Raw genomic sequence first — 25564 nt, 5'->3', positions numbered from 1 at the left:
TAGTTTTTATTTTCGTCAGTATTTAATGCTTCATGCATGTGTCAGAAGATTCGATGTGACAGAAAATCTTGAAAACTTTTTGGTTTTTGGGGTGAACTAAACAAGGCCCAAAGATAATTTATATTTTCAAATAGTATGGTCACATTTGAAATGCGAAATTATTTACTATCTATATTTCTTATATAAAATTGAACTGATTTTTTATAAAAAAATTATGTACCTTTTTTTAATAAAATCCATGTGTTCCTATTTTCAAATGGGCCGTACAGTCAAGAACTCGGGCCTTGTTTAGTTCACCCTGAAAACCAAAAAGTTTTCAAAATTTCTCGTCACATCGAATCTTATGGCACATGCATGAAACATTAAATATAGACGAAAACAAAAACTAATTGCACAGTTTAGCTGTAAATCACGAGACGAATCTTTTGATCCTAGTTAGTCCATAATTAGAGAATATTTGTCACAAACAAACGAAAGTTCTACGGTAAAGTTTTGGGAACCTCGGGTTGCAGCACGGCCGCACCTGCAACAACTCCCATGGGCCATGACTCCATGAGGACCGCTCCGCGGCTTGCTTGATCAGTTCGCACACATAAAATCTCTGAATTGAAGTCTGCTTCGTACCCGGGAGGCTGAAGTTTGCACATGGGGAACGTGATCCAGTGACCTCATTATCCAGATGCAAATGCAATCGCATCGCCATCAATGCGCGGCGGGCTTGATGGTGCTGCATCGTTTGACTTTTCTGCTAAGCACGGAATTCTCTGAAACTTTCTCCTCCCTGACGCAGGCCTTATCTGAAACCAATGCGGTCTGTAGATCCGCGTTGGTCGCGAGATCCACAAATTCTTCGACACCACAGTGGTGTGTGTGTGCGTACCCAGGACAGGAGCATCACCCACCGTGTTGGCCTGATGAGCCCCATTAGTCATTTATATTAATTAATATAACAAACCTGCTTGTACCTGCAAAGTTTGTTGCTTACTCCTACTTACTCCAAGCTGCAGGTTTAGTGTACCGACCATAAAGAATGAACAGCAGAGGACAGGAGGACTGGTAGCAAACAAACAGCAAAAGCGGCAAAAGCTACGGCCGAACCAACGGACGACATCATCCACGAGACACCGCGGCCCGGCCGCAAGAATCAAGATCCAATCCACCAGTGTGCACCACCACCAAACCAAGGCAAGTATACTAGCAGACAGCCTGATCGACCGACTGCAACGGTGATCATCCACTGGACCGGATTCCCCCAATCCCTGTTCCGGCACCCGCCGCCAATCAAATCTTGCCGCCACTCCTCACCCCCATAGACTGGACGCCGGGCCTCCTACTACTCTTCTACCATAAAGTTTACCGGCAACCACCACCTCGTCGCCATCCGATTCCGCGCCCACCTCACCACCGCACCCCACCACTACCTGCCCCCGCCGGCCTCCCCCTCCACGCCTCCCACTCCGAGTCGTCCCACTCCTGCACCGAGAGAGACGCCACCGTTCCGTTTCGCCGCCAGTACACCACTCGGGCACTCGCTACACACCTCGGCAAGAAAAGCGAGCGCAGCCGCGCGAGAGGCGGTCGCGTGTTCCTTGCTTCGTCCTCACGTGCCTTGCCCCTTCCGCTTCCCCCGTAGTATATCCGTCCTGTTCCCGCCCCCGGCCCCGAGCAAACCGGCGGCGGCGTCACGGCGTGTCGGTCAGGGGGGCCAGGGGAAGGGAGAGCAGAGGGCGGACGGCGGACGGCGATGCAGCACGAGCCGTGGCGGGCTGGCGCTGAGCCCGCCGGGATGGCCCCGACCACCGTCGACGAGGCGTCCATGGAGCGCAGCAAGAGCTTCGTCAAGGCGCTTCAGGTCAGGCGCGCCGTCACCGTACCCCGCACGGATCCGACCTGATCCTCGCTTCCACTAATTCATCCATATTTCCTTGTCTTGTTCGATCGATCGAAATTATTGGTGTGCGAAGATCCGGGTCTCCCGGAAGCCTGGACTGCCCTCGACTTGATTCTTGCTTTGTTTAGCGCTCAATTAGCTTACGATCGCCGCCCGTGATTGCAGGAGCTCAAGAACCTGCGGCCGCAGCTCTACTCGGCCTCGGAGTACTGCGAGAAGTCCTACCTCCACAGCGAACAGAAGCAAATGTGAGATGAGATTCCTCTTGGCTCTGGTCCTTTTCTTTTGGAATTCCCACGTACGTGCGATTTCTAATCCAAATGAAATGGATGATTTTTTGTTTCCGGCAATAATAATTCAAGCTCCTGGCAAGTATTGGCAAACATTTGTTTACCTGTTGCTCCTAGTCCGCACCGGTCGCTTCAACGTTCCGGCTAGTGTTTTCTTTTCTTTTCGTTTGGTGTTACAGGTCTACGAGCAGTAGGTTTTAGTGTAGTGGAATTAGTTCAGGGGGTATACCTGCCTAGGAAGTAAAGCTGGGCGTATGCAAAGTACATCAGTTGATTATGGAGATCATATGTTAAAAGACTTGAGGCATCATCATTATGAAAAAGTAAAAGATTATCATGGCCTGACAGGGTTTTACAGAAGTGAAATTTTTGGAGTTTCCGGGTTGTTTACTTCAGTTTCTTTTGGAGGATCTGAATTCTGCACTGCCCCAGCAGTATCTCAACGTTCCATGGAATTGCAGTCGCAATGGATGTCTAGTATCTGACTGCACTGCAAAAGTGACTCCATAGACATAGAAGAACGCAGGCCAGGGGCACTGCAAAAGTAGCTCCATAGCTATAGAAGAACACAGGGGCACTGCAAAAGTGCTTCCATAGCTCCATAGCTATAGAAGAACACAAGGGCCCTCCTGCTAAACTGAAGAACTTTCTGCAAAGTAATGAGTGTGCTGAAGTGGAACACGTCCACTTGATAATAATTAACTCATCCCATTTTCCCATGCTTCTTGATATCAGGGTGCTGGACAACTTGAAGGATTATGCTGTCAGGGCCCTGGTCAACGCTGTCGACCATCTTGGCACAGTGGCCTACAAATTGACAGACCTATACGAGCAGCAGGCTTCAGAAATATCAACCCTCGAGTTGAAAGTATCATGCTTGAACCAGGTACTATACTGCTGGCATAACACAGTAATTTGTCGTCATCGTGCAATATATAGTCAAAGCTGATATTTTGATGGTTCAATGTTTAGCAAGTCCTTACTTGCCAGACATACACGGATAAAGAAGGCGTTAGGCAACAGCAGATGACAGGGGCTGCCAGAAGACACCATAAACATTACATCGTACCATGTAAGGGTTTGTTCAATAAATATGCAATTTCAGAGTGAAGGAACTGATAAATGCGTAGCTACTAGCTAACCTTTTGACTTTTTCTCCGATCTAGATGCTGGAAATAAAAGAATGCAGGCGTTTTCTGATATGCAAGCCGATGCTGATTTTGACTCAACGCCAAGGCCTTACTCTTCAGGTGCAACTTCTTCCTTCTATGCAAACATTTGCAATTTTGGTACTCTCTCCGCCCACGAAAGAATCAATTCCTAGGATCCGTGCCAGTCAAACTTTTTAAAGTTTGACTAACTTTATAAAAAAGAGTAACAACATCTATAATATAAAATGCACATTATATAAAAATATATTCTATGATGAATCTAATACACTAATACTAATTTGATACTATAAATCTTAGCATTTTTTTCTAGAAATTTGGTCAAAGTTTAAAAAGTTTGACTTAGGACAACTCTAGAAATTGACTCTTTCGTGGACGGAGGGAGTATTATATAAGCACTTGGTGTATTGAAACAAAACATTTTCCCCTGCAGCAAGGACCCTTCAGTGGCATTTGGTTTCCGAGAAGAATTCCAAAACCAGTAGACCAGATCAATCTGAAATTGCGTAAGTCAGACATGTCTCTGGTTCAGTCTTGCTAAACTGGTCACTTGCTCCCCTGATACTTCTTCCTGTATGACACTGTTGTCATCTGCTTTGTTGCAGCCAAGGAGACACAAAAACTACTAAGCCTTCATCAAGTGGTTTCCGCCTTGGTATTTAATTGCTTATATGTTTACTTTATGTTTTGTCTTCATTTGGCGGATTTTGGCATAGCCTATATGTAGAGCAGATACTTAATCCGAAGCTGCTTATGTTTCAGGCAAGGAATCATCTGCGTCTCCCTTGTCCAGGAATGTGCAGTCCAACATAACCAGCTTGGATATTGTTAATGTAGGAATGAAGGTAAACCTACAACAAGATACAAAATCGACCAGTTTCCTTTATGTAAAAAAAACGATTGAAACATTTGCTTAAAGATTGATTAAAGCTTGCAGTTTATTTGATAACGCAAATGTTCATCATAGAGGATAATCATTTGCTCCCAAGCTAAACCAATCAATTTCCTGCATTTTCAGGATCAGCCCACGACCAGGCATTTGTCATCATTCAGTTCTTTGGACAACCCTAGAGGGCGCCAAATCCAGAAGGCACCGCTTCGCACAAAAAGTATGTTAGCCGCTTTCTTTGTCAAACACAGATCAGCAAAGATGAAAAACGTCTCTGTTCGTTGATCAACTGCAAGCCAAGCCTGTAGTTTGCTCCAGCCAAACCAATTTGGAAGTGTTAAGGACATGGAAGAAACTTTGTATACATGTTTGTATATGGTATTTGGGTCTTGTATATTAGTGCTCTAGAGATAAAACCTTTTCTGATACCCTTTCAATTCGAGTCTTAATGGCATCCTGCTGATGACCTCAATGTAATGATTTATATTGATATATACAATAATAGTTTTGTACTTCAGAGTCATCTCACTAGTCAGTGTATACAGAATGTAAAAGGAGTACGTTTTTTCCTGCCAGAAATACGAGGTGGGTGGTCCATGTAATTAATTGATTAAAGTATGTGTATTGCTGGATTTGGCTCAAGTGGAAAGTGGAAAATGTAAGGAAATAAAACAATAGTGTACTCCCTCTGTTTGACAATATATACGATTATGATTTTGTATCACATGCCGTTATTGGTCAAAGTCTTATCATAACGAAATACTAGTAAATTACATGTCATCTCAAAAGGTAGAAATTAGTTTGTTTTAATTTTGTCCAAGTCAAACCTATCTAACTTTATTAAGCGAGTTTATAGAAAAATACTTACCGTATCGAATTAGATTTATATGAGTCTGGATAAGCAGAATCCAAAGGTCAAAATATGCTCCAAGAAATAAACTCAAGTCAAATTACACTTTTTAGAGCATAGAACAGGTGCCTACACATGATTCTTTGGGTGGCCATCTAATCATCTTCACCCAAAAAAGAACTACGTGTATGGATCAGCATTTCACCAAGGCCAATCCAGAACTACGTTACTGCTAATATTTATTCAGAAGCAATATGACATTACCTGATCTGGTCGCTGAATACCATTTTACAATGCCTGCGCTAATATAAACCATTACGAGGACCACAACACATGATAACAATTCACAAGTGGCAACACTCTTGAGAGGACAAACTAAAATGAAAGGTGAGGAAAGCTTCAGATCGAAGCAGCAGAACAACCCCAAGGAGTACAATGGGAATAAACATTGCCACCCATGAGTCCATGATGCTCAAAGCATCTAAGTACGGGTCACTATAACACCACCCTATTTTGGTATAAACTGGTCCGGGCTGCAGAGACATGGATCTCACATTACAGTCTTCTTAACGGCTGTTCCAAAAAGAAAATGGGACCAGGATTATGTTTACGGGCAGATTGTTCTTGAAAATATTCAATGAAAATTGTACATGATAGTTAGAACATGCGCCTCCGATTTGGAACAATCTCAGGGCTGTTGTTTCTCATCATGGCAACAAACTCTTGGTAATTAATTCTTCCATCCTGCCAATAAGAAAAAGAAAATGGGAAAGTTAGCACTCTGACAAATTGAGTTAGGCAGCCTCTATTGAACTTTTGAGTTATAGCTAAGCAAAAGGGTTACTGGTCTTTGACATTCCTGATGTAGATTTATCTGAGAAGGTCTGTAGAGATTATGGACATTTGCTAATTATCACCAAATTTGAGTCAAATTGGTAGTCTCTCCATGAATTTCCGTTCACCAGTTTGATATTGTTTAATTTATCCAACATGAACTCATTAGTACGTCTTATATATATAACTCAATACTATGTGAATGCATCCATAATATATAAAATAGGAAAAAATATTTTAATCGGCATGTTTTAACACACAAGCCCCCACCACGTCAAATCTTGGGGTCTTCTTTTCCTATAAGAACTCGTTCTATATTCTAGGAACACGTCAAGTGGTTGAAGTCAACAAGTAACATGCCATATAACTGATGTCAGTGAGGCAGGGTTTTAAAGTTGATTGATTTAAATATTTATAAGAGCTAATCTTTTACTTGAACTCTGTAAAATTGTAACACCTTGCGTCCAAAATCTGCTTATATGGACCAGCTCCGCACATGGAACGGGAGCTGGGCCATATAAGCAGATTTTTGACGCGGGGTGTTACAAAAATGTATAAGCAGATTTTTTATGCGGGGTGTTACAAAAATATATACTCACATGATCTGAATCTACTTCAGCAATGATTTCTTTTATTGTTTTGTCATCTCCCATATCATACTTCTTCAGAGCTTCTTCCAACTCATCTACTGTTATGTATCTGTACAGAAAGATCTAAACAGTGAGGAAATCAAATGGGAACAATCCAGATTTGCAGAACAAGTTCAACCAAAGTTAAATGGAGTTACCCGCTGTGGTCCTTATCAAAATATTCAAAAGCTTTGAGTATGTGGTCTTCCTTCTCCAATCTATTCAAGTGCATTGTGGCAGATATAAACTCCCCATAATCAATGGTACCATTTCCATCAACATCAGCCTGCTCATGGAATTAAAAACATGAATAAAGAAACAGAATGGTATTTGCTGAACTACTCCAATAGTTCCATCAACAATGTCCAAATGTTTCATACATCTGTAGCAGTTTCACATGTTTGTTACTCCCCATGTTTCCTTTCAAATACTTGTGATGTTGTGTTATTCATTCATTAAAAAACACCACAAACTCTTAAAAAGTTTTTGTTTGAAAACAGGAAAAGAATGTGGAGTCAAATGTCCAATGCAGTCCATGACAGTTGCTTTCAGTTTTCCAAGTGGGAGATGTGATTCAGGAATTGGGATAGTAATGCTTAAGAGAAAAAAGAATTATTGTAAGGAAATTACGCATCAACAGAAAAACGACGAAGCATATGGATATGGAGGATGAACATACCGCCTCCATCAACTGTTTGATTTCCGATTCAGAAATTTTTGTACCAAGTTTTGGTAAACCAGATCTTAGCTCTTCAAGAGTAATTGTCCCACTGTTATCTGTATCCAGGGATCTGAACATTTCTTTTAGGCCCATAATCTCTTCATCTGATAAGTTCTCAGCCACAACCTGGTTAAAATTAATGAAGATGTTAGAATTATCTGCTCCTAAAAATCAAGTATTTAGCAAGAATAAATGCTGTGGAGTCAAAGTCAATCAGACAATCACCTTCAATGCAACTTTCTTGAGCTTGTTCATTGCCCTGAACTGTTTCATTCTACCAATGACAGTAATGTCAAGTGGCTTATCTGGGGCCTCTCCATCCTCTCTAATCCATGGGTGGTCTGTATGCTCACAATAATTAGACTGCTAAACAACACTTGCGAATGAATACTCAGTGTGTCAGTTCATATGGAAAGCAGATAGGTCCCTTTTTTAGAAAGAGACAGAAAGCAGACAGGTATTTGATATAAAGAGAGAGAAATCTCTCTGGAATATTATAACTATTATCAGCCCTTTAGCACTCTTGTGCTCTCTGATACAAATTACATGTCATTTAGGTGAAACTTTGGTATACAATTTCTATGAAAATATGAAATTTCAAATAAAGATAAATAAATACTTTAAAGGTGCTTTCCATGGTAAATCTAATGGCATCTATCTTAAACCTTTATATATTAGTGGTCGAAGTTAAAAGAACTTTGACCAGCAGGAATCTTAAAACAGCATTATTTGAACCGGGAGGAATATCAAAAGGCACAAAATTTGGAAGAAATTAGCAGGAATGATTGCTCCCATTTACTACTAAATTACTACATGAAACATGATTCCACAACTAGACATACAAAGCAAGAGAGAGTAGTTGTCTTACTCAAAATTTCAGCAGCAGTCAGGCGTTCTTTTGGGTCTGGTCGCAGCATCTTCTTAACCAAATCCTTTGCACCATTAGATATTGAAGGCCAAGGATCAGAAGTGAAGTCAATGTGACCACGCAAAACGGCATCAAATATACCATCCTCATTCTCTGGTGAAATTAAACGATGAAGTGAGGGAAACAATCAATTATGTAAGAGTAATAGAAGGGGAAAAAAGACTGAAATGAGATGTTTGAAAAACATTACCTGCCCAAAAAGGAGGAACACCAGACAGAAGGATGTAAAGAATAACCCCAGCACTCCATATGTCAGCCTCTGCCCCATAGTGCCGTTTCAGTACCTCAGGAGCAACATAATACGCACTTCCCACAAGATCCTTAAACATCTCCCCTGCATCATCCAACATGGATTTTCATTCAGTTTGCTCATGTCAGTATACAAATAAACAAACCATCTCACTTGTTAAGGTTCTAAAACAAAGAGGGATAATATATAGAAAAGAGACTAAGCTTCTAAGCCCCACAACAAATCCTCCACGAAACCAACATTTTGCAAAGTGAACAATCCCAATTTTATCCAACAAACATAGTACAATTTCCTGTTTTGTGCAACGGAAACATTTCACACAAGTTCAATCCGTTATGCTTCCTTCAATTAACGATTAATGGTTAAAGTAATGCAATGCCTAATAAAGAATAAATAATACAAATCTACAATGCCACCACAATGTCACATTTCGGGCAGAATTTTACAGCTAGGCAGTGTTTTTCTCTCACAACAAATCAGCACAGTATCAGCATCAGCCGCTTTTACGGCCAGCCAAACAGTGGAGTTAATCCAAAAGCTTGAGTCCCAGCGCATGTTCGCAAAAAAAAGTTAAGCTGGATCCCTACCCCAAATACACATATACACAACACGCAACAAGGACAGATATGAATAATGCCATTTCCATATATAGACACTCATTTTAGCAATGCTGGGTCTGAAACCGTCCAGCCCGGCGAATCGGTCAAGTCAAATCCATATCCACATCTAGTCAAACATCACAAAAGGATACGGTAAGATCCATATGGAAGAAGGGATGAAGTCAAAATCAAGCTCTCACCGTGCTTGAAGAAGACGGAGAGGCCGAAGTCCGTGGCCTTGAGCGGGGAGTCCTCCTTGTTATTGAGGAACAGGAAGTTCTCGGGCTTGAGATCCCGGTGGAAGACGCCCATGGAGTGGCAGCTGTGGACGACGGCGACGATCTCGCGGCAGAGCGCGGCGGCGGCGCGCTCGGTGTAGTGGCCCTTGGCGATGATGCGGTCGAAGAGCTCCCCGCCCTCGCAGAGCTCCATGACGAGGTTGACCGAGTGCCTGTCCTCGTAGGCTCCCCGGAGCTCGACGATGTTGCGGTGCCCCGTGAGGTGGTGCATGATCTGCACCTCCCGGCGCACGTCCTCGATGTCGTCTCGGTGGACGAGCTTCCGCGTGGCGATGGACTTGCAGGCGAAGCGCTGCCCGGTCTCCCGGTGCGTGACGAGGTAGGTGACCCCGAACTGGCCCCGCCCGAGCTCGCGGCCGAAGGTGTAGGTCGCGCGCACGTCCTCCATGGGCCGTCCCAGCACGCGCCCCACCGCCCTCGCCCCCGCCCCCGCCGCCGGCTTCGGCTGCGGCTGCTGCGGCGGCGGGGCCTGCTGGTACTGCTGCTGCGTCGGCGGCGGCTGGGTCTGGGGCTTGGGCGGGGTCGACGAGGCCGGCTGCTGCTCGGCGGCGGGGCGGTTGTAGCGCGACGCACGGTTGCCCATGGCTGCCTGCCGGGCTGGGGTGTGACGAAGGGGAGGGGGAGGAGGTGTGTCCTCGACCGAAGTGGAAACTGTGTGGAGACTGGAGAGGACTGGGGAAAACGAGCGCGGCCTGCGCTGATCACAAGCGCGTGGGTGAGGAGGGCGCGTTGGGTCGTAGTCCGTGGGATTGGGTGCGGCGAGCGAAGGCAGAGCGGGTGCGCGGTGTGCCGGCGCGCGAGCGCGACTGCGCGACAGCCGTGGCGTGGCGTGGCGTGGCGTGTGGGCGTGGGCGGTTTCCGTGGAGATTGAGATTTGAGCACGAGGGAGCCGGTGTCCGGTGAGGTCTCGGTGGCCGCCCAGCGGCGGTGTGAGCGGATGTGTGGTGGGGACGGGAGCGCGACCGCGACGGGGCCGTGGGGTCACAGCGTCTTGTGCTTTTGCTGGGATGCTCCTGGTCAGCTGGTGGTCACCGTGATTTCTTTCCTTCCGCTGCGAGCGCGGCGTTCGTGACACTGCCCGCGTGGGGATATTTTTCTGGGTAGCGACAGGGTTGGTCCGCGTCCAGGCCCGGCTGCCTCGGCCGTAACCCTCGGCTGGATCTTGCCGGTTGCTCAGGGACGTTTGGAGTTACTAGCTCCGTCTAAAAAGATGCAATTTAATGAGTCAAACAGTTTGAATTTTAACTAAATTTATATAAAAGACAGAATAGTCATTTTGGTCTCTCAACTATTACTCCAGGCTCAATTGAAATTGTTGCACACCATCAAGAAACTTAACAAGCTCAATCTACCAAGGTAAATAATAATTATCGTATGTATATGAATCCACGTATCCACAGAGCTCACGCGTCTGCGTAAGGTTTAGTAAGGGGCGCTTAGTTCTCCTTTTATTCCAAAAATTTTAGATTTTGATTCATCATTTTATAAAATGTAACTAAATATCATGTAAAAATTTAGTAAAAAGTAATTATTCTCTATTTTGAATTCTGGCCTCAAGAGACCAAAAAACCCTCCAAGAGAGCCTCAAGAGGTCCTCATGAGAGCAATAAATTCTGTATTTTTAATAGACCTAAACATGACCTTGAAAATTTTGTCATTTTGCATTCCATTATTCCAAAGTAGTTGGCATTTTGCATTTTTTGAACTAAACACCCCCTATGTAAATTTTTAAATGAAATGGAGCTAAAATGAATAGATAAAACAATATCATAAACATCCCCTCTACTTTTTACTCAAACACGGTTTCTTCAGAAAAATGTTTGGCAGGGTTCCTCTAAAGGAGCCAGAGTCGAAAGGCGAGAGGTGCCAAACAGGCTCTATGAGTGGATACATGTTCAGAGATAGTATGAATAATACACATTTGTGTTTAGATATGGGAATATATATATATATATATGAGTTTGAAATACATACACTTCAAGGAACATAAGAATCAAGGTATATTAAAAGTGTACATAATTGAGCTGTTTTCTGATTCATCCACAGAAACATTAGAGTGGTCATCATATATATAGAGCAATCCAGATTAGGCGGATGCTGGGCAGCACAACTTGCTACATCCATCTTCCATGGCTGACGAATGGCCGTGTGTAGCTTCAAGAATGCCTGACAAGTGACAACGGCTAGCAGGATCTAACAATGCAGATACATTATTGTTAAATCTCATGTGACAGCACGTACCCTGTACCGGCCGCTGCTCAAGAAATTTTTGTGTACGTCTTGTGTTCCTTCATCAGTCTGAATCATATTTCACATCCATACGTGTTCATCTTCTCTCATCCAATCAGTAAGAAAAAGTGAGAACTTATTTTACCGAAAGATCACGAGAAAGTGAGAACTGTTCTTGAAAGATCACGAGAAAGTGAGAACTGGTCCAGAACAGTTAGGAGATATATGTCGTAATATATCCGTGTGGGATCGGATCGGACCTTCCACAGCTTGCATGGTCATCTTGTCTTGGTAAAGGAAACTCGATCGTCCTCAACATCGGCACCGTGCGCCGGCATCATCAACTGATTAATTAAATTCACATGGTCAAGCGCAACTCACCTCACAAACCAATCCATGAGAGTCCACGACGGCACGCAGGATCGATGAAATAGACAGGAGCGGATCCGCAAATTCCCATTGTTTTTTTTATAATTTTTTGCAAATGTTGTTAAAAAATGGATGGCTCATAAGAAACTAAGAGGAACCAATTAGAGAGACACCAGAAGACACCAAGTATGTACTAAATATTGGGACTATATACACTAAGTGCGTACTAAAATTGGTGGGACCAGCCCTTAATTTTATGTAATTAAGGATAGAATGGTAAATTTATAATAGAAAAAAACAATGTTTGAATAGTATTATAGGGATAATTGAAGTAGTATATTTTGTCACATGTATTTCTCAAATTCAGACCACGCCAACTCTAGCCACTCTCTCGTCTCTTTGTTCTTCCTTCTCGCTGACATGTTGCGGGGACGCTGCCTGCCAGAGGGAGGGCAAGGGCAAGGGCAGGGCTACGACGGCCAAGGCACATGATATCTCCACACCAATCCCCCATGAACGGCGGCATCGCGTAGATCGCCATGGCGGGGATCAATACCGCTCCGCGGCTACACCTTCGCTGCTGTCGCTGACCCTGCCTGCGTGTAGTGTGTTGTCTGCTGTCGTCTACTTTTGGTGTGCCCGCGGTGCACCTATTCTAGCGGCGCCCGTGTCAACCCTAGGTCTAAGGAGTTACCTGAGGCGGTGCTCAGACATGGTCCAAGGACCTGACCCACGCCATGTGCGACGCCATCTCCGACTCCAATCATCCCTCCCTGTGCTACCCCGCCTCAATCGCCAGTTTTTTGCACCATCTCGCGCCTCCACAGGCCATGTCAGAGTCGGCAAGCTAGGCTCCGATGTCCCCTCCTCACACAGCGCCCGCTGCTCCACGTGTGCGTGTTACGAGATAATACAATAATAGATCGAACACGAGACACAAATTTTTATATAGAAAACCCTTGCGAAAAAACTACGGGCGTCAATCGACGATCTTCACTATATGATAAGAGTTTATAGAACCCAGGGAATATAATAAGTTGTTTCTCTCTCTCAACTCTTCTCATACAAGTTACAAGATGTATTTATAGGACAGACTGACTGCAGTCAAATACAGAAACAAATCTGCTAATAAACATAACCCAAAATCACGGGCCCTCTAAACGCCTCTATAGGACTCATGTTATAATTCAGATCATATTGCAACAGTGCCTGCAAAATTGGTCTCAAGAATCTCCTCACTAGGAACACACACAACTGTAGCATGTTACGACAGCGCGGGCTAGGGGAAAGCCTGAGCAGGGAGAGGTGGACATGGCCGACGGCGTGCAGATGACGTCGGGTAGTGCTTCCGTGCCCCAACCCTGCTGTTGCCAGTGCTCGCTATGCTGTGTCGGCGGCGGGCTGCCTTTTGTGGTGCTGCTCCCGTGCTTCAAGGTACGCAATATCATCCACCTGTTTGCTCAAATACATGTGGGAGATGGAAACCAGTTTTCAGCGTAGGATTAGCGCGCAATAGAATCTCTACCAAAGTTTGGTGTACCATGTCAGCTATTAGTTTTAGTGTTTCTTGATCTATTTTCTCATTTCTCTTATTTGTGCATCTCAGATTGCTTACGAGTTACCACCGCCAAATTTTACTAATAATAGAACTATCTTAACATATTTATGGTGAACTTACCTATACTACATTATCAGTTTGTGTACTTTTAGTTATATATGTCCAATATTACTGATAATTATTTGGTAGAACATCAGTAAAAATAAAGTGATTCACTATTTTTTAGGCTATTGAATTAGAGACTGAAACTTACCCGTTACAAGATGAGCTGGTAACAAAAATTATTTCCCTCAACTTGGAACGAGTTTGACACCTAAAGAGCAAGCTTGTTTGACAAGGAGAGTCCAAGGTAAAATTATGGTCACAATGATGCTTTTACTTGCTACGATCCATTTATGACTTTTTTCAATATTCCAATCTATTTTTTCACTTAAGATCAGAGATGAGATAGAGTAGCTGATGGATGACGATGGTGATATGGCTAAAATATATATCAGTAGATTGAATGCTGCCTTTTGTTTTTGAGAGTAACATAATGAGTTAGCATGGTAATGTTAGGTGCATGAGTACGTTAGCGAGGTTGAATGCTCCTTTTTGTTTGAAAATGACATGTTAAGTTGGGGCACACTACTTAGTGAGGCCGAATGCTCTTTTTGATTTGTGAGTATAGCATGACAAGTTTCGGTGATATGATGTGATATTGAGCCTAAACTAGTGCCAGTAGCATGAGCCTCAGTTGAGCTACAATATTGTGCAAACGAGTTTAATGTTGCCACATACGGAGGCGACTTTAGGTAAACTCTAGTTGGTTTGAATATGGTGTCAAAAGATATTGAGAATGCCTTGGTTACCTGCAGAATGATTTCCCCAACATGGACGTCATCAGCCTATCTGGTTTGGGTTCTTCCCTTCTATTATGTTATAGCAAAGAAAAGTTAGATTTACACAGTTTCAATAAAACTAGAATGTAACAGTGTAAATCTACCGGTTGTCTCATAAAATAACATTCTAGTTTTAAATTCTACCAGTTGTTTATGTGAAAAATCTTATTTTTTTTAAATTTTAAACTAAACAAGGTCCTGTTTATACCTTTTTTTTGTGTGCACACAGGTCCTGTTTATACCTGTTCCTGCTGCTTCTGCACAATGCAGCCCAGAGGCTACAGGCGGTGCCTGCCGCCGTGCGAAGTGTCTCCTCAACCCGTCGACTCGTATAAGCGCAGGTGAGCATGCCAAATCATTATATAGATAAAAAATCGAATGTCCTTAGATCTATTAAACAAAATCGAATATTTAAACATATGCATATAGTGTTTAGTTTACTCTAAAATCCAATATTTTAGATTTTCTGTCACGTCGAATCTTGCGGCACATGCATGAATAATTAAATATAGATAAAAAAAGATAACTAATTGCACAGTTTATCTGCAATTACGAGATGAATCTTTTGAGCCTAGGTACTCCATAGTTGAACAATAATTGTCAAATACAAACAAAAGCGCTATAGTGTTCAAATCCAAAAAAAAAAATCTAAACAAAGCCTTGGTCTTGTCTCCATATAGAGGAACACTAGTTAAAGGGATGCTATAACTTAGTAAAGCCAGTTAAAGGGGCTTGATGTTGAGACACTAGAGCAGCCTTGGAGGCTAAAGTCAGTCTTAGTAAAGGTTTCAGATCGACCGAAGTTATCACGTGTGGAGTCACATGCTGAGGGAGCATGCAATCTATCTTTAAGCTCGCGGCGCTACCTCCTCGTGCTCTCCACCCTGCCCTCGCTGCTGTTATCGTCCTCGTTCCTGTGCTTATCCTCGGAGGCTAAGGTCAGTCTCACTGGAGGTTTCAGATTGACCGAAGTTATTGTTCTCGTTCATGTGCTTGTCCTCGACCCCGCCCTCGCCACTGTTATTGCTCCTCCTCGCCCCCCTGCCAACCACCGCCCCCACGAGCACTAGGGGTCATCAGAGAACCCTAGAGCCTACGACGATAGCTTTCTTTTCCTCCCCCTCTTGTCGGAGCTCCACCATGGCTATGCTCGTCGACGACGACGTTAAGCTCCAAGCTCCAACCATGGCACCCCCATCCCTAAACCTGTCCCAGTCGCCTCTGCCACCGCCACGAACCAACCGCCTGACCTCCTTCCCACCGCCTAGGTGGTCTACCTCCCCCGACCGGTCCTTTCTAAGCTCGCAGAATTGAAGAAACCCTAACTCATCGTTGCCGAAACTCTAGGCGGACCACCAGCTTCTTTCTTCTTCGTCTTCGACCCCGTGCCATCGAGCTGCCCCTCCTCTTCTTCATCTCCAGTGGCAAGCGAGCGCATATGGGCCGCCCTTCGTGACCCATGTTCAGCGTGCTATTTGGGCTCACTAATGCATTTGCTTTTGTATCTAGCTGCATAAAAACGAGTTATCTCTCATCTCTCGTTTGTATCAACGTTAATTTTACTATAGACCTATTATTAAGTTGCTTTGACTGCATCTCACAGAAGTCAGCGAAATTGTCTGCATACCACAGTTGCTGCTACGTGGAGATCAAAATTTACCCATTCAAAAAAAAATACCCATTCAAAATTTAGGCCTTGTTTAGTTCGCAAAAAATTTGGTTTTTAGCTACTGTAGCAATTTCGTTTTTATTTAACAAATATTATCCAATCACGAAGTAACTAGGCTCAAAAAATTCATCTCACAAATTACAAGTAAATTATACAATTAATTTTTATTTTCATTTATATTTAATACTCCATACATACGATCAAAAAATTGATATAAAATGAGAATTTTGAAAAATTTTGCAAACTAAACAAAGCCTATGCAGTGCAACCAGTTGCCCGTCCACCCGGCCGGACAGGCGTAGGTCCCCAGCCCCTGCCCGAGCCTGACCTCTTCGTCTATCACCCTCACCCCGAAACAAGATTAGATTAGATAGCAAAGGCGAACCCACGGTTAACCGCCACCGCCATGATGCCTCCGACGGCCACCGCGACGGCCGTCTTCCTCTCCGCGGCGCCCCCCTCTTTCTCAACCCGCCGTCGGCGCAGCCGCCTTCCTGCCATCTCCGCATCCCTTTCGCCGTCCTCCTCCTCTTCCTCCTCCGGTAAAACCCAATTCCCTTCCTCTCTCACTCACCTCCATTTCGCCCCTAATCTGAATTGCACGCCGCGTGTCCAGAGGAGCCGCTGCTGGTGCGCGCGGCGCGGGGCGAGGACGGGCTCCCGCGCCCGCCCGCGTGGATGATGCGGCAGGCGGGGCGGTACATGGCGGAGTACCAGGCGCTGGCCAAGCGCCACCCCTCGTTCCGGGAGCGCTCCGAGAACACGGACCTCATCGTCGAGATCACGCTGCAGCCGTGGCGTGCCTTCGCGCCCGACGGCGTCATCCTGTTCTCGGACATACTCACGCCCCTGCCGGCCATCGGGGTGCCCTTCGATATCTCCGACTCCAAGGGGCCCGTGATCCAATCCCCAGTGCGGTCCGAAGAGCAGGTGAGGGAGCTCGTCCCCATCGACCTTGATATGCTCCAGTTCGTCGGGGAGTCGCTAAAGATTCTGCGAAATGAGGTAATTCCTGTATGCATTTTATGCTACAGAAAGCTGGTTCCATTGAGTTACTTGTCGTAGTGCTCTGGGATTACTAAATGATAGTGCTAGCTATAAATGCACAAGGTATTATGAGAAGTCCACGCGTGTGTTGGCATTTGATCTACCACTACCAGATGCATTGTCGTGTGAAGGATTCGATTAACTTCATGTCAGGAAAATGATACTAGGAATGAAAGTATTGGTAGTTACTGGTTAGTGCTATCCTCAAGCAGATGCAGTTGCACTTTAATCATGCCCTTACTGTCACAAATTCCGTGCACTTTGGTAGCCTCAAGAGTGTTTTGGCTGCTTATGAATGCCTACAGCCGAAAAGAAATTTCAGGAAAAAGAGGTTGCTGTGGTGGTTTAGTTGTAGGTTTCGATCTATTATGAGTTAATGAGAAAAACTTGACATTTGAGGTATATCCTCGGAAAACCAACATGATTTTCCAACACTTGCAACTTTAGAAACATGCCATGCACATCTTAATCTCTCTGGACATTGATTAGTCTATGAAATGCTTATTATTTGTTATTATCTGAATTATATATTTATGCCAGTGATTGTTTGAAATCTCTGCTGATACACTTTGGCAGTTGGGCATTTCATTTCAATTTATAACTATTAGTAATTAGTGGATTGTGATTATATTGAACCCAAAGTCATATTCCTCTTGTTCTCATTGTTGAATATTCTGCTGACAGTTTTTTCTCATCGGAATATGTATATGAACATCAACAGCTTATTTATGAGTGCTGTTTTATTGATACAAATTGGATTGGGTATAGTTCAGCAAAGCATTCTGCCCTACACTTCCTTCGATGCTTATAAATCTTGTTTCCTCTTCTATCCTCTAGATTGATGGAAAAGCTGCTTTGCTAGGATTTGTGGGGGCCCCATGGACAATTGCAACTTACGTTGTTGAAGGGGGGATGACCAACACATACACAAATATAAAGAGCATGTGCCATACAGCTCCAGATGTCTTGAGGAGTCTTCTTTCTCACCTTGCACAAGCGATATCTGACTATATCATTTACCAAGTTAACTCTGGGGCCCAGTGTATACAGATATTTGATTCATGGGGTGGACAACTTCCACCTCATGTGTGGGAGCAGTGGTCAAAACCATATATCAAACAGGTGACTCTTCCTTACTTTAACTGCTTTCATGTATTACCATCTTTATGGTTGGTGGTGTTGCTATGTATCTGCACTGTCTTCTAGTACAACATTGATGGCTCCCACTAAATGCTCTAAAGCTCAGTATCTCCTAAGAACTACTCTCGAAATGCTTCTCATATTGGTTTGCATATTATGGTACCGCATTAATCCCCTGCAATTTATGGTACCGCATTGGCACATTGCAAGACTAGGTATGGTTATGACCACGAGTTCCTTATAACCACGAAAGTGGAATCTAGAAAGTGGCAATCTTTCAAAATAACAAGTACCTGGTGTTTACATCAGCAGCATGTTTTCAGTCCACATGGAATTGGAATTTTAGATACTGTATGATATGTTCCTGTAATTTGGTTTGCATATCTTCAATACTGAAACTAGCACATTGTATATAACTGCCTTACTTGGTCATTACGGTAATTTCCACAAACTTGGTGTATTTAGAAGGAAAAATTCAGAATTTCATCTTGACCTAGAAAAATGTGCAAAATATCATATAGCGTGTAGACTGTTATTTAGAGCTCAATTAAAAGATTTCATGCAAGTTTTAGATTTCCTGATTCTGTTCATTAAGCTTTTCTATTTCTTCGACAGATTGTGAGTAGGATTAAGAAAGAGTGCCCTCATGTACCCCTTGTGTTGTATATAAATGGAAATGGAGGTTTACTTGAGCGCATGAAGGACACAGGAGTTGATGTTATTGGGCTTGACTGGACAGTGGACATGTCTGATGGAAGGAGGCGCCTTGGTAATGGAATTAGTGTACAAGGGAATGTGGATCCAGCATTTCTGTTCTCACCATTACCAGTACTGACTGATGAAATTCATAGGTTAGTAAAGGCTCAAAGATTTCCATTTAATTTATTTACATTATTTTGAGTTTTTGGTTAGTGCTCATGTGCAATTCATTAATGCGATCACCTAAAGTGCTGCCTGAGTAGTATACATCTTCATGTCGGGTATGGTTGGTTGCGTGCACTATGATAAACCTGCATTACACCCTACTCCCTCCATCCCAAAAAGAGTGTAGTTTTAGAATTTCAGACATCTTGTTTGATCATTTGTCTTATTCAAAATTTTTACATAAATATTATATATTTTGTTAAGACCTATTTTATCATTAGAGATACTTTACTAATGATTTATTTATTTTATAATTTACATAAAATTTTTGAATAAGACGAACGGTCAAATACGATTTCTAAAAGTAAAAAACGTCACTCTTTTTGGGACAGAGGGAGTATGCAGCACAGACCTTAGCCTGTATAACTGCATGCAATGACGTGTGTTTGGTTTGCTTGCATAGCCCTTTTTCATTGTAGGGGATTGTGTTTGGTTGCTTGCATTGAGTTGGATGCAGTCACCTCTTTGTTACTGTGGTAGGCCTAAACTCTATCACCTCATTCCTTTTTCTTCATCTCCCTCATCCTTTCTGCCGTTCCTGGTCATATGACATGAACAGCATCATTACCACCTCCGTCCCCAAAATCCAAAGCAGCAGGCCTTCCTTCTCCTTTTGCTCTCTCTGCTGCTCCTGCTAATCACAAATCATCTCCTTGGAAAACAGTTCATCTTCTCACAGCCAGCTGTCAGCCCAAATTCAACACTTGTCCAATTGACTGAAGCTGCAAATCGAGTTCCTTCTCAGCGTTATTTGAATCCCAAATCTGTGTATTTCTTTCCAATTCGCCCCACAACCTGGAGTTGGATTAAAATAATATTGATTCCCTACTCCCACTTCTTCATGGCTTGGAGATGTGATCCAAATCTTGTAAATCGAGTTCTCATTCCCTTCTCCATACTTCATCGCCGCTGTAGGCCTCGAGACGGATCCCACTCCAGTGTTGCTCCTCCAAGCCAGGTGCTTGTCAGTTCCATCTGTGTGCAGTTCCCCAGCATTTCTGCGCATGCTTGTCTCCCTTGTGGCTGCCCCGCAGCCTGCTCGTGGACGAGCTCCATGCGTGAGGCGAGCTCTTGTGGCTCGTCGCATTGCTGTGCGTGCTCAACCCTTGCGTCTGTGTTCCCTCACTCGAGTCTGCGCTCCGCATCAGCTACTATGGCCGCAAGGTGGTGGTCGACACGCTCTTGCTGGCAGCTCTCTCTTGGCCTGCAGCCATGGATGCGACTAATTTTTGCATACTCGCCCTTTTTGCACTGCGGTATGCTGCATATGACTAAGTCCAACCATCCAAACAAAGGCCACCTGCACGGGAGCCTGGATAAGTGTTTATGCACCACCAATCAGCCCCTTCATGTATTTTGTTACACCATCACAACGATGATCTTCTTAGTAGTTATCAATCAGTAGTGCAGCTGTACAGTTTGCAAAGCTCAGTAGTTAACAATGATCTTCTCTTGTTGTCAAAAAAAAAAACACACAATGATCTTCTCAGTACTTATCAGTGAGTAGTTCTGATTCAAACCTTCAGTTGTGTACCAAACTATCCCCTATGTATTCAAGAAAAAGGTTGTGTACTAATTACCAAACTACCAATGGATATTCGTCCTTAGATCTATTGAACTATTGACTGAAGAATAGGGAATAAATGATTGTCACACAATCCGTATCTTCTTTTATGTTTTCAGTAATATCATGAAACATGTATAGTATCATTACTATCATTAAGCCTTACTGTTTGTTTTTTGTTGCATGGGATGGTTGGTGCACAAGCATAAATGGGCTTTGCCTCCAGTCATTACATTCCAATTTCCTTTTCAGGATTAGTTGCTATGAACTGATAATGATTTTTGTCTCTTACTGCCTGCTCTGCAGGGTTGTGAAATCAGCTGGTCCAAAAGGTCATATACTTAACCTGGGCCATGGTGTACTTCAGAAAACACCTGAAGAAGCTGTAGCACATTTCTTTGATGTCACAAGGAGCTTGAGATATGACACCCTTTTCCAAGGTTCTGTTGCCGAAGAACTGCAGCCTGTTGCTTGACAGCGGCAATGGCATTCCCATCTTCCATCAAGTAGTCTATTTGATCTGCCATATATCATCTAGAGTCACAGTAGATTCCTAGTGTTGTCTGCATCCTACCTTTCAAGAGACACTCATTTTGTTGAAGCCTGGATATGTCTTGTAGAGATCGGCAGCAGAGCAAATGCAATTTTATTCACTGTTTGTCTGTTCCATTATTCTTCAGACTGAAGAAGGGATGCATGATGCATGCAACCTGGTTTTGAAGTAGAGCTGGGGGGCTGGATGAGCCAGCTCAGATCGCTTATTGAGCCAGAAGGCCAGCTCAGCTCAGGCTTGTTTGAGCATTTATCTAAAGTTTTAGAATGGTAATAATACAAAAGCAACCCATCCATAAGGCTTAAATCAAACAGATAAATAACAACAATAATGCATACATTGTACCATACATAATGCATCCATAATCTATTATTATTTATTATTCATACATCCATCTAAAACAAAGTGATAGAGCCATACTAATTCCAAATTACATGATCTGGATCCAGCCATCAATCAATTTGTAAAGTGCAATGCATCAAGTCATACAAAACTAATACAAATTTAAGTCCAATAGCTTTGGCTCCTTAGTCTTGGTTGTTAACTACAGGAGCTAAAACAAGCACAAGTTTAAGGTCAATAGTTTTGGCTCGTTAGGCTTGCAAGTCAGTTTTTGCGAGTTAAATATACAAGCTAAAATGCTAGCATGACTTGTTGAAAAATACTCACTCCATCCCAAATTGTAAGTTATTCCAAGAATCTTGGAGAGTCAAAACATTTTCACATTTGACCAAAATTATAGTGAAAAATACTAAGATTTGTAACGTAAAGTGAGTATACTATGAAAATATAATTAAGAAAGAATCTAATGATACTTAGTTAGTATCATAATAATTATTATTTTGTAATATAAATTTGGTTAAACTTAGAAAAGTTTGATTCTCCAAGATTTTTGGAATGACTTACAATTTGGGATGAAGGGAGTATAAACGAAGCGAGTTATGCTAAGTCGAGCGAGCCAGGTACTAACTAAGGAGGACGTAGTGGATTGTCCATATTCTTCTTTTGGTGCCCCTAGCATATGCTACTTCTACAATTATAATGAATCCGTTGCAGGTCCTACAAAAACTGTAGTTTTCTTATGTTAACTAACCTAAAATATAGGTGACATGGTATAGATGATAAGTTTTATGGGACAATGTTTTCCTCTTATAATAAATCGGTGAACAATACTTTTTCATCCAAGCAAATTTACACTGTTTTCAACACATGAGAGTCCATTTAAAAATTATGTCACAAAAATGGTTGCTCTTACTAATAATCATTTTAAAATATCAATTTATAATGGATAAAAAAAGACACTTGTCTTCCTTAGTAGAACACATTAAAATGTGCCTTAACAAAGCTACTACTACTTTGCATTTGTATTGTTATAACTTACAAGTGCTCTACATATGAAGAGCGGTCAATAGGTGGCAAATCTCGGTTATGATCTCCATGATGTTCAAACTACCGTGTCAGCTGACGGCATTGAATCACTATACTCCTTCCGTATAGGATCTAGAAGTCGTTTTGGACAAGATTTGAGTCAAACATTGAAAACAATTTATATTTACAAAACTCGCTTTGATGCACACTGTGAAGATGCGGCATACAGATTCTTTTTCCAGCCTCGGCTACACCGTGGACAGTCTAAGGCTCCGTTTGGTTTACCGCTCATCATATCGAATATTTACATATATGCATAGACTACTAAATATAAACTATTTATGAAATTAAAAACACAGCTAGAGAGTCTTTTAAGCTTAATTAGTCTATGATTAGATACTAAATGTCAAATAAGACGAAACTATTATAGAACCTGTCCAAACCAAACACCCCCTAAGGGGCCATGTTTTCTCATATAGTGAAGTGCTAAGCAATTCAATTGCATTTAAATGACATATAGATGAATTTTTTTTGCCAAACTATTATGTCACCTGTTTTATATGTGGCCTCGTCATTAGCAGATCATTCTTCCCCAATCCAGATTCTCTGACTTCCTTCAGAAAAGTCACAGGTGACTTTCTCTATACCTGATGCCGTCCATTTGCGATCCAACGATGACTGCGCATCTCAGCTTTCCCACTCTCAGCCTGCCCAGCCCAAACATAGAAAACAGTCCAAGTAAGGCCCATGTTGTGGCTGAGGGAACCTATTTTGCCGCTCAGTGACTGCTTTAGGCGCCAAAAATCATCGAGCGAAGGTTTTTGCCGCGTCTGCGTTGCCGCCGCCGCCGCCGCCAGGTCGCGCTCGCCTTTGCCCTTGCGTCTGCTCCGCTTGTCGCGCCAGCCGGAATCATCACGCCATGGAGCGACATCCTCGTGAAGCTACCATGTGAGGGTGCCGCGATTGGCGAAGTGGTGATTGACGCGCTTGCCGTGAAGTTGCGAACTGGTTGATGATCGGCTTCTCATTTTGTTCTTCCTTCCTGTGATACTAATGGCAGAACCCAACAAGTAAGTAATGGTTGCATTCAATTTTTTCCTCTTTGCTTCTAGACGTGTAGCAATGAGCCAATGACCATGTATTTGTATACAGAGAGAATGCAACTCCAATTTGGGTACCTCATATTGGTCAGAAATTTAGAAACTTGGATGATGCTTGGTCATTTTGGGTAGATTAAGGGGGTCATGCAGGTTTTGAGGTCAGAAAACGGTATTCAAATGAAAGCAAATCTGATAAAAGGGTAACTTCGTGTAGATATGTGTGTGCCAAGGAAGGCTGTCGAGCACGAGACAGGAGAGATCATGTGACAAAAGATCCTCGAGCTGAAACAAGAACATGTTGTCCGGTTCGTATGGGTATTACATTAGATAGAGTGACAGGGAATTATGAAGTACTTGATCTGATTCTTCAACACAACCATGTGCTTCACTTGCCACAAACCTCTCATTTAATGACGTCACAGAGGAAAATTTTAGAAGTGCAAGCATTTGAAATTGAGGCAGCTGATGATTCTGGAATTAGACCGAAAGCGGCACATGAGTTGGCTAGTCGCCAAGTTGGAGGACGAATAAATCTTAGCTACACTTGTCGGGATCACAAAAATTACTTGTAGGGTAGGCACCAGAGGGAGTCGGCATATGGTCAGGCAGGAAGCATGTTAAAGTATTTCCAAGACAAGATGTGTGAGAACCCTTCTTTCCACTATGCTGTTCAATTGGATGCGGAAGAACACAAAACCAATATATTTTGGGCTGATGCCAAGATGTTAGTTGATTATGCTCATTTTGGTGATGTGGTGACATTCGACACTACTTTTGGCACAAACAAAGAATACATGCCTTTTGGTGTTTTTGTTGGCTTCAATCAGTTTAGGGAGACTGTCATTTTTGGAGCCGCCCTTCTATTTGATGAAACATGTGCCTCTTTTACATGGTTATTTAAGGCATTTCTAACTGCACACAATGAAAAGCAACCTAGAACTATATTTACTGACCAAGATACAGCAATGGGAAATGCTATTCAGGAGGTATTTAAAAGACCATCTCAAATCAGATTTTGACATCATCAGGTTCCTAAAACATTTTGAGAGGGCGGTGCAAGGAAAAAGAAACAAGGAATTAGAAGAAGAATTTGAAGCCAGAAAAAAGCTACCTAGATTAAGAATGAGGACACCTATGTTAGTGCAAACTAGTGGACTTTACACTCCACCAATATTTGAAGCATTCCAAACTGAATATGAAAGATCCATGGCTGCTTGTACTAGAGCATTGGAAGAAAATAACACATATGCTATTGCAATTGTAAGGTCTGATGGTGATTTCAGTTCTGAAATAGAACGTGTAGTTGTTGGTGATCCCTTGGAGCAAACAGCTTCTTGTAATTGTGGGCAGTTTGCAAGAACCGGTGTATTATGTAGCCATGCTTTGAAAGTTCTTGACTTGATGAACATCAAGTTCTTGCCTAATCATTATGTGCTGAAGCGTTGGACAAGGGAAGCAAAGTATGGAACTATCTAAGACAACACAGGGAAGAGCATTATTGAAGACCCAAAGTTAGATGCTATGCTTCGCTACAAGGTTATGTCTAAATTTTTTTTGAATTTGGCATATCCAGCTGCAAGCGATCCAGAATGTTGCATTTTGGTAGACAATGCACTTGATTGCCTTAGTAAACAACTACATGACAAATTCAGTGCACCTACACGTATCTTGTGTGATACGTATTATGCCCAGCCTAACATTCAACAAGATGAAGAATTGCTTAGTGATGCACGCTTAAAGAAAAAAGAGGTTCAACCAAGAAGTTCAAAGCGTCATAGAAGTTGGCTTGATAATTGTAATGTATGTTGCTGAA

At 42.8% G+C, this 25564-nt stretch overlaps 3 protein-coding genes across 3 annotated transcripts; 2 read left to right on the top strand and 1 right to left on the bottom strand.

The window, feature by feature from the left end:
• Positions 1174 to 4881, top strand: LOC8084848 (probable protein ABIL1). Its single transcript, XM_002458138.2, has 9 exons — positions 1174 to 1852; positions 2057 to 2139; positions 2917 to 3067; positions 3154 to 3253; positions 3348 to 3431; positions 3784 to 3856; positions 3956 to 4005; positions 4113 to 4195; positions 4369 to 4881. Exons 1-9 carry the CDS (start codon positions 1745 to 1747, stop codon positions 4522 to 4524), a joined length of 888 nt encoding a protein of 295 aa, XP_002458183.1. The 5' UTR covers positions 1174 to 1744; the 3' UTR covers positions 4525 to 4881.
• LOC8054903 (calcium-dependent protein kinase 1) lies at positions 5312 to 10059 on the bottom strand. The gene is made up of 8 exons (XM_002455929.2): positions 9251 to 10059; positions 8392 to 8535; positions 8142 to 8294; positions 7499 to 7614; positions 7232 to 7399; positions 6711 to 6838; positions 6523 to 6622; positions 5312 to 5833 (listed from the first exon to the last, which is right to left on the bottom strand). The coding sequence occupies exons 1-8, from the start codon at positions 9930 to 9932 to the stop codon at positions 5747 to 5749; spliced, it is 1578 nt and encodes a 525-aa protein (XP_002455974.1). The 5' UTR covers positions 9933 to 10059; the 3' UTR covers positions 5312 to 5746.
• On the top strand, positions 16397 to 21399 carry LOC8054902 (uroporphyrinogen decarboxylase 1, chloroplastic). The gene is made up of 5 exons (XM_002458137.2): positions 16397 to 16597; positions 16672 to 17060; positions 17940 to 18224; positions 18858 to 19093; positions 21037 to 21399. Exons 1-5 carry the CDS (start codon positions 16462 to 16464, stop codon positions 21203 to 21205), a joined length of 1215 nt encoding a protein of 404 aa, XP_002458182.1. The 5' UTR covers positions 16397 to 16461; the 3' UTR covers positions 21206 to 21399.

Source organism: Sorghum bicolor, chromosome 3, assembly GCF_000003195.3.
Source record: "Sorghum bicolor cultivar BTx623 chromosome 3, Sorghum_bicolor_NCBIv3, whole genome shotgun sequence".
Classification (NCBI taxonomy): Eukaryota; Viridiplantae; Streptophyta; class Magnoliopsida; order Poales; family Poaceae; genus Sorghum; species Sorghum bicolor.
Note: the sequence above shows the minus strand (reverse complement) of the source record. Positions and strands in the feature narration are given on the sequence as shown.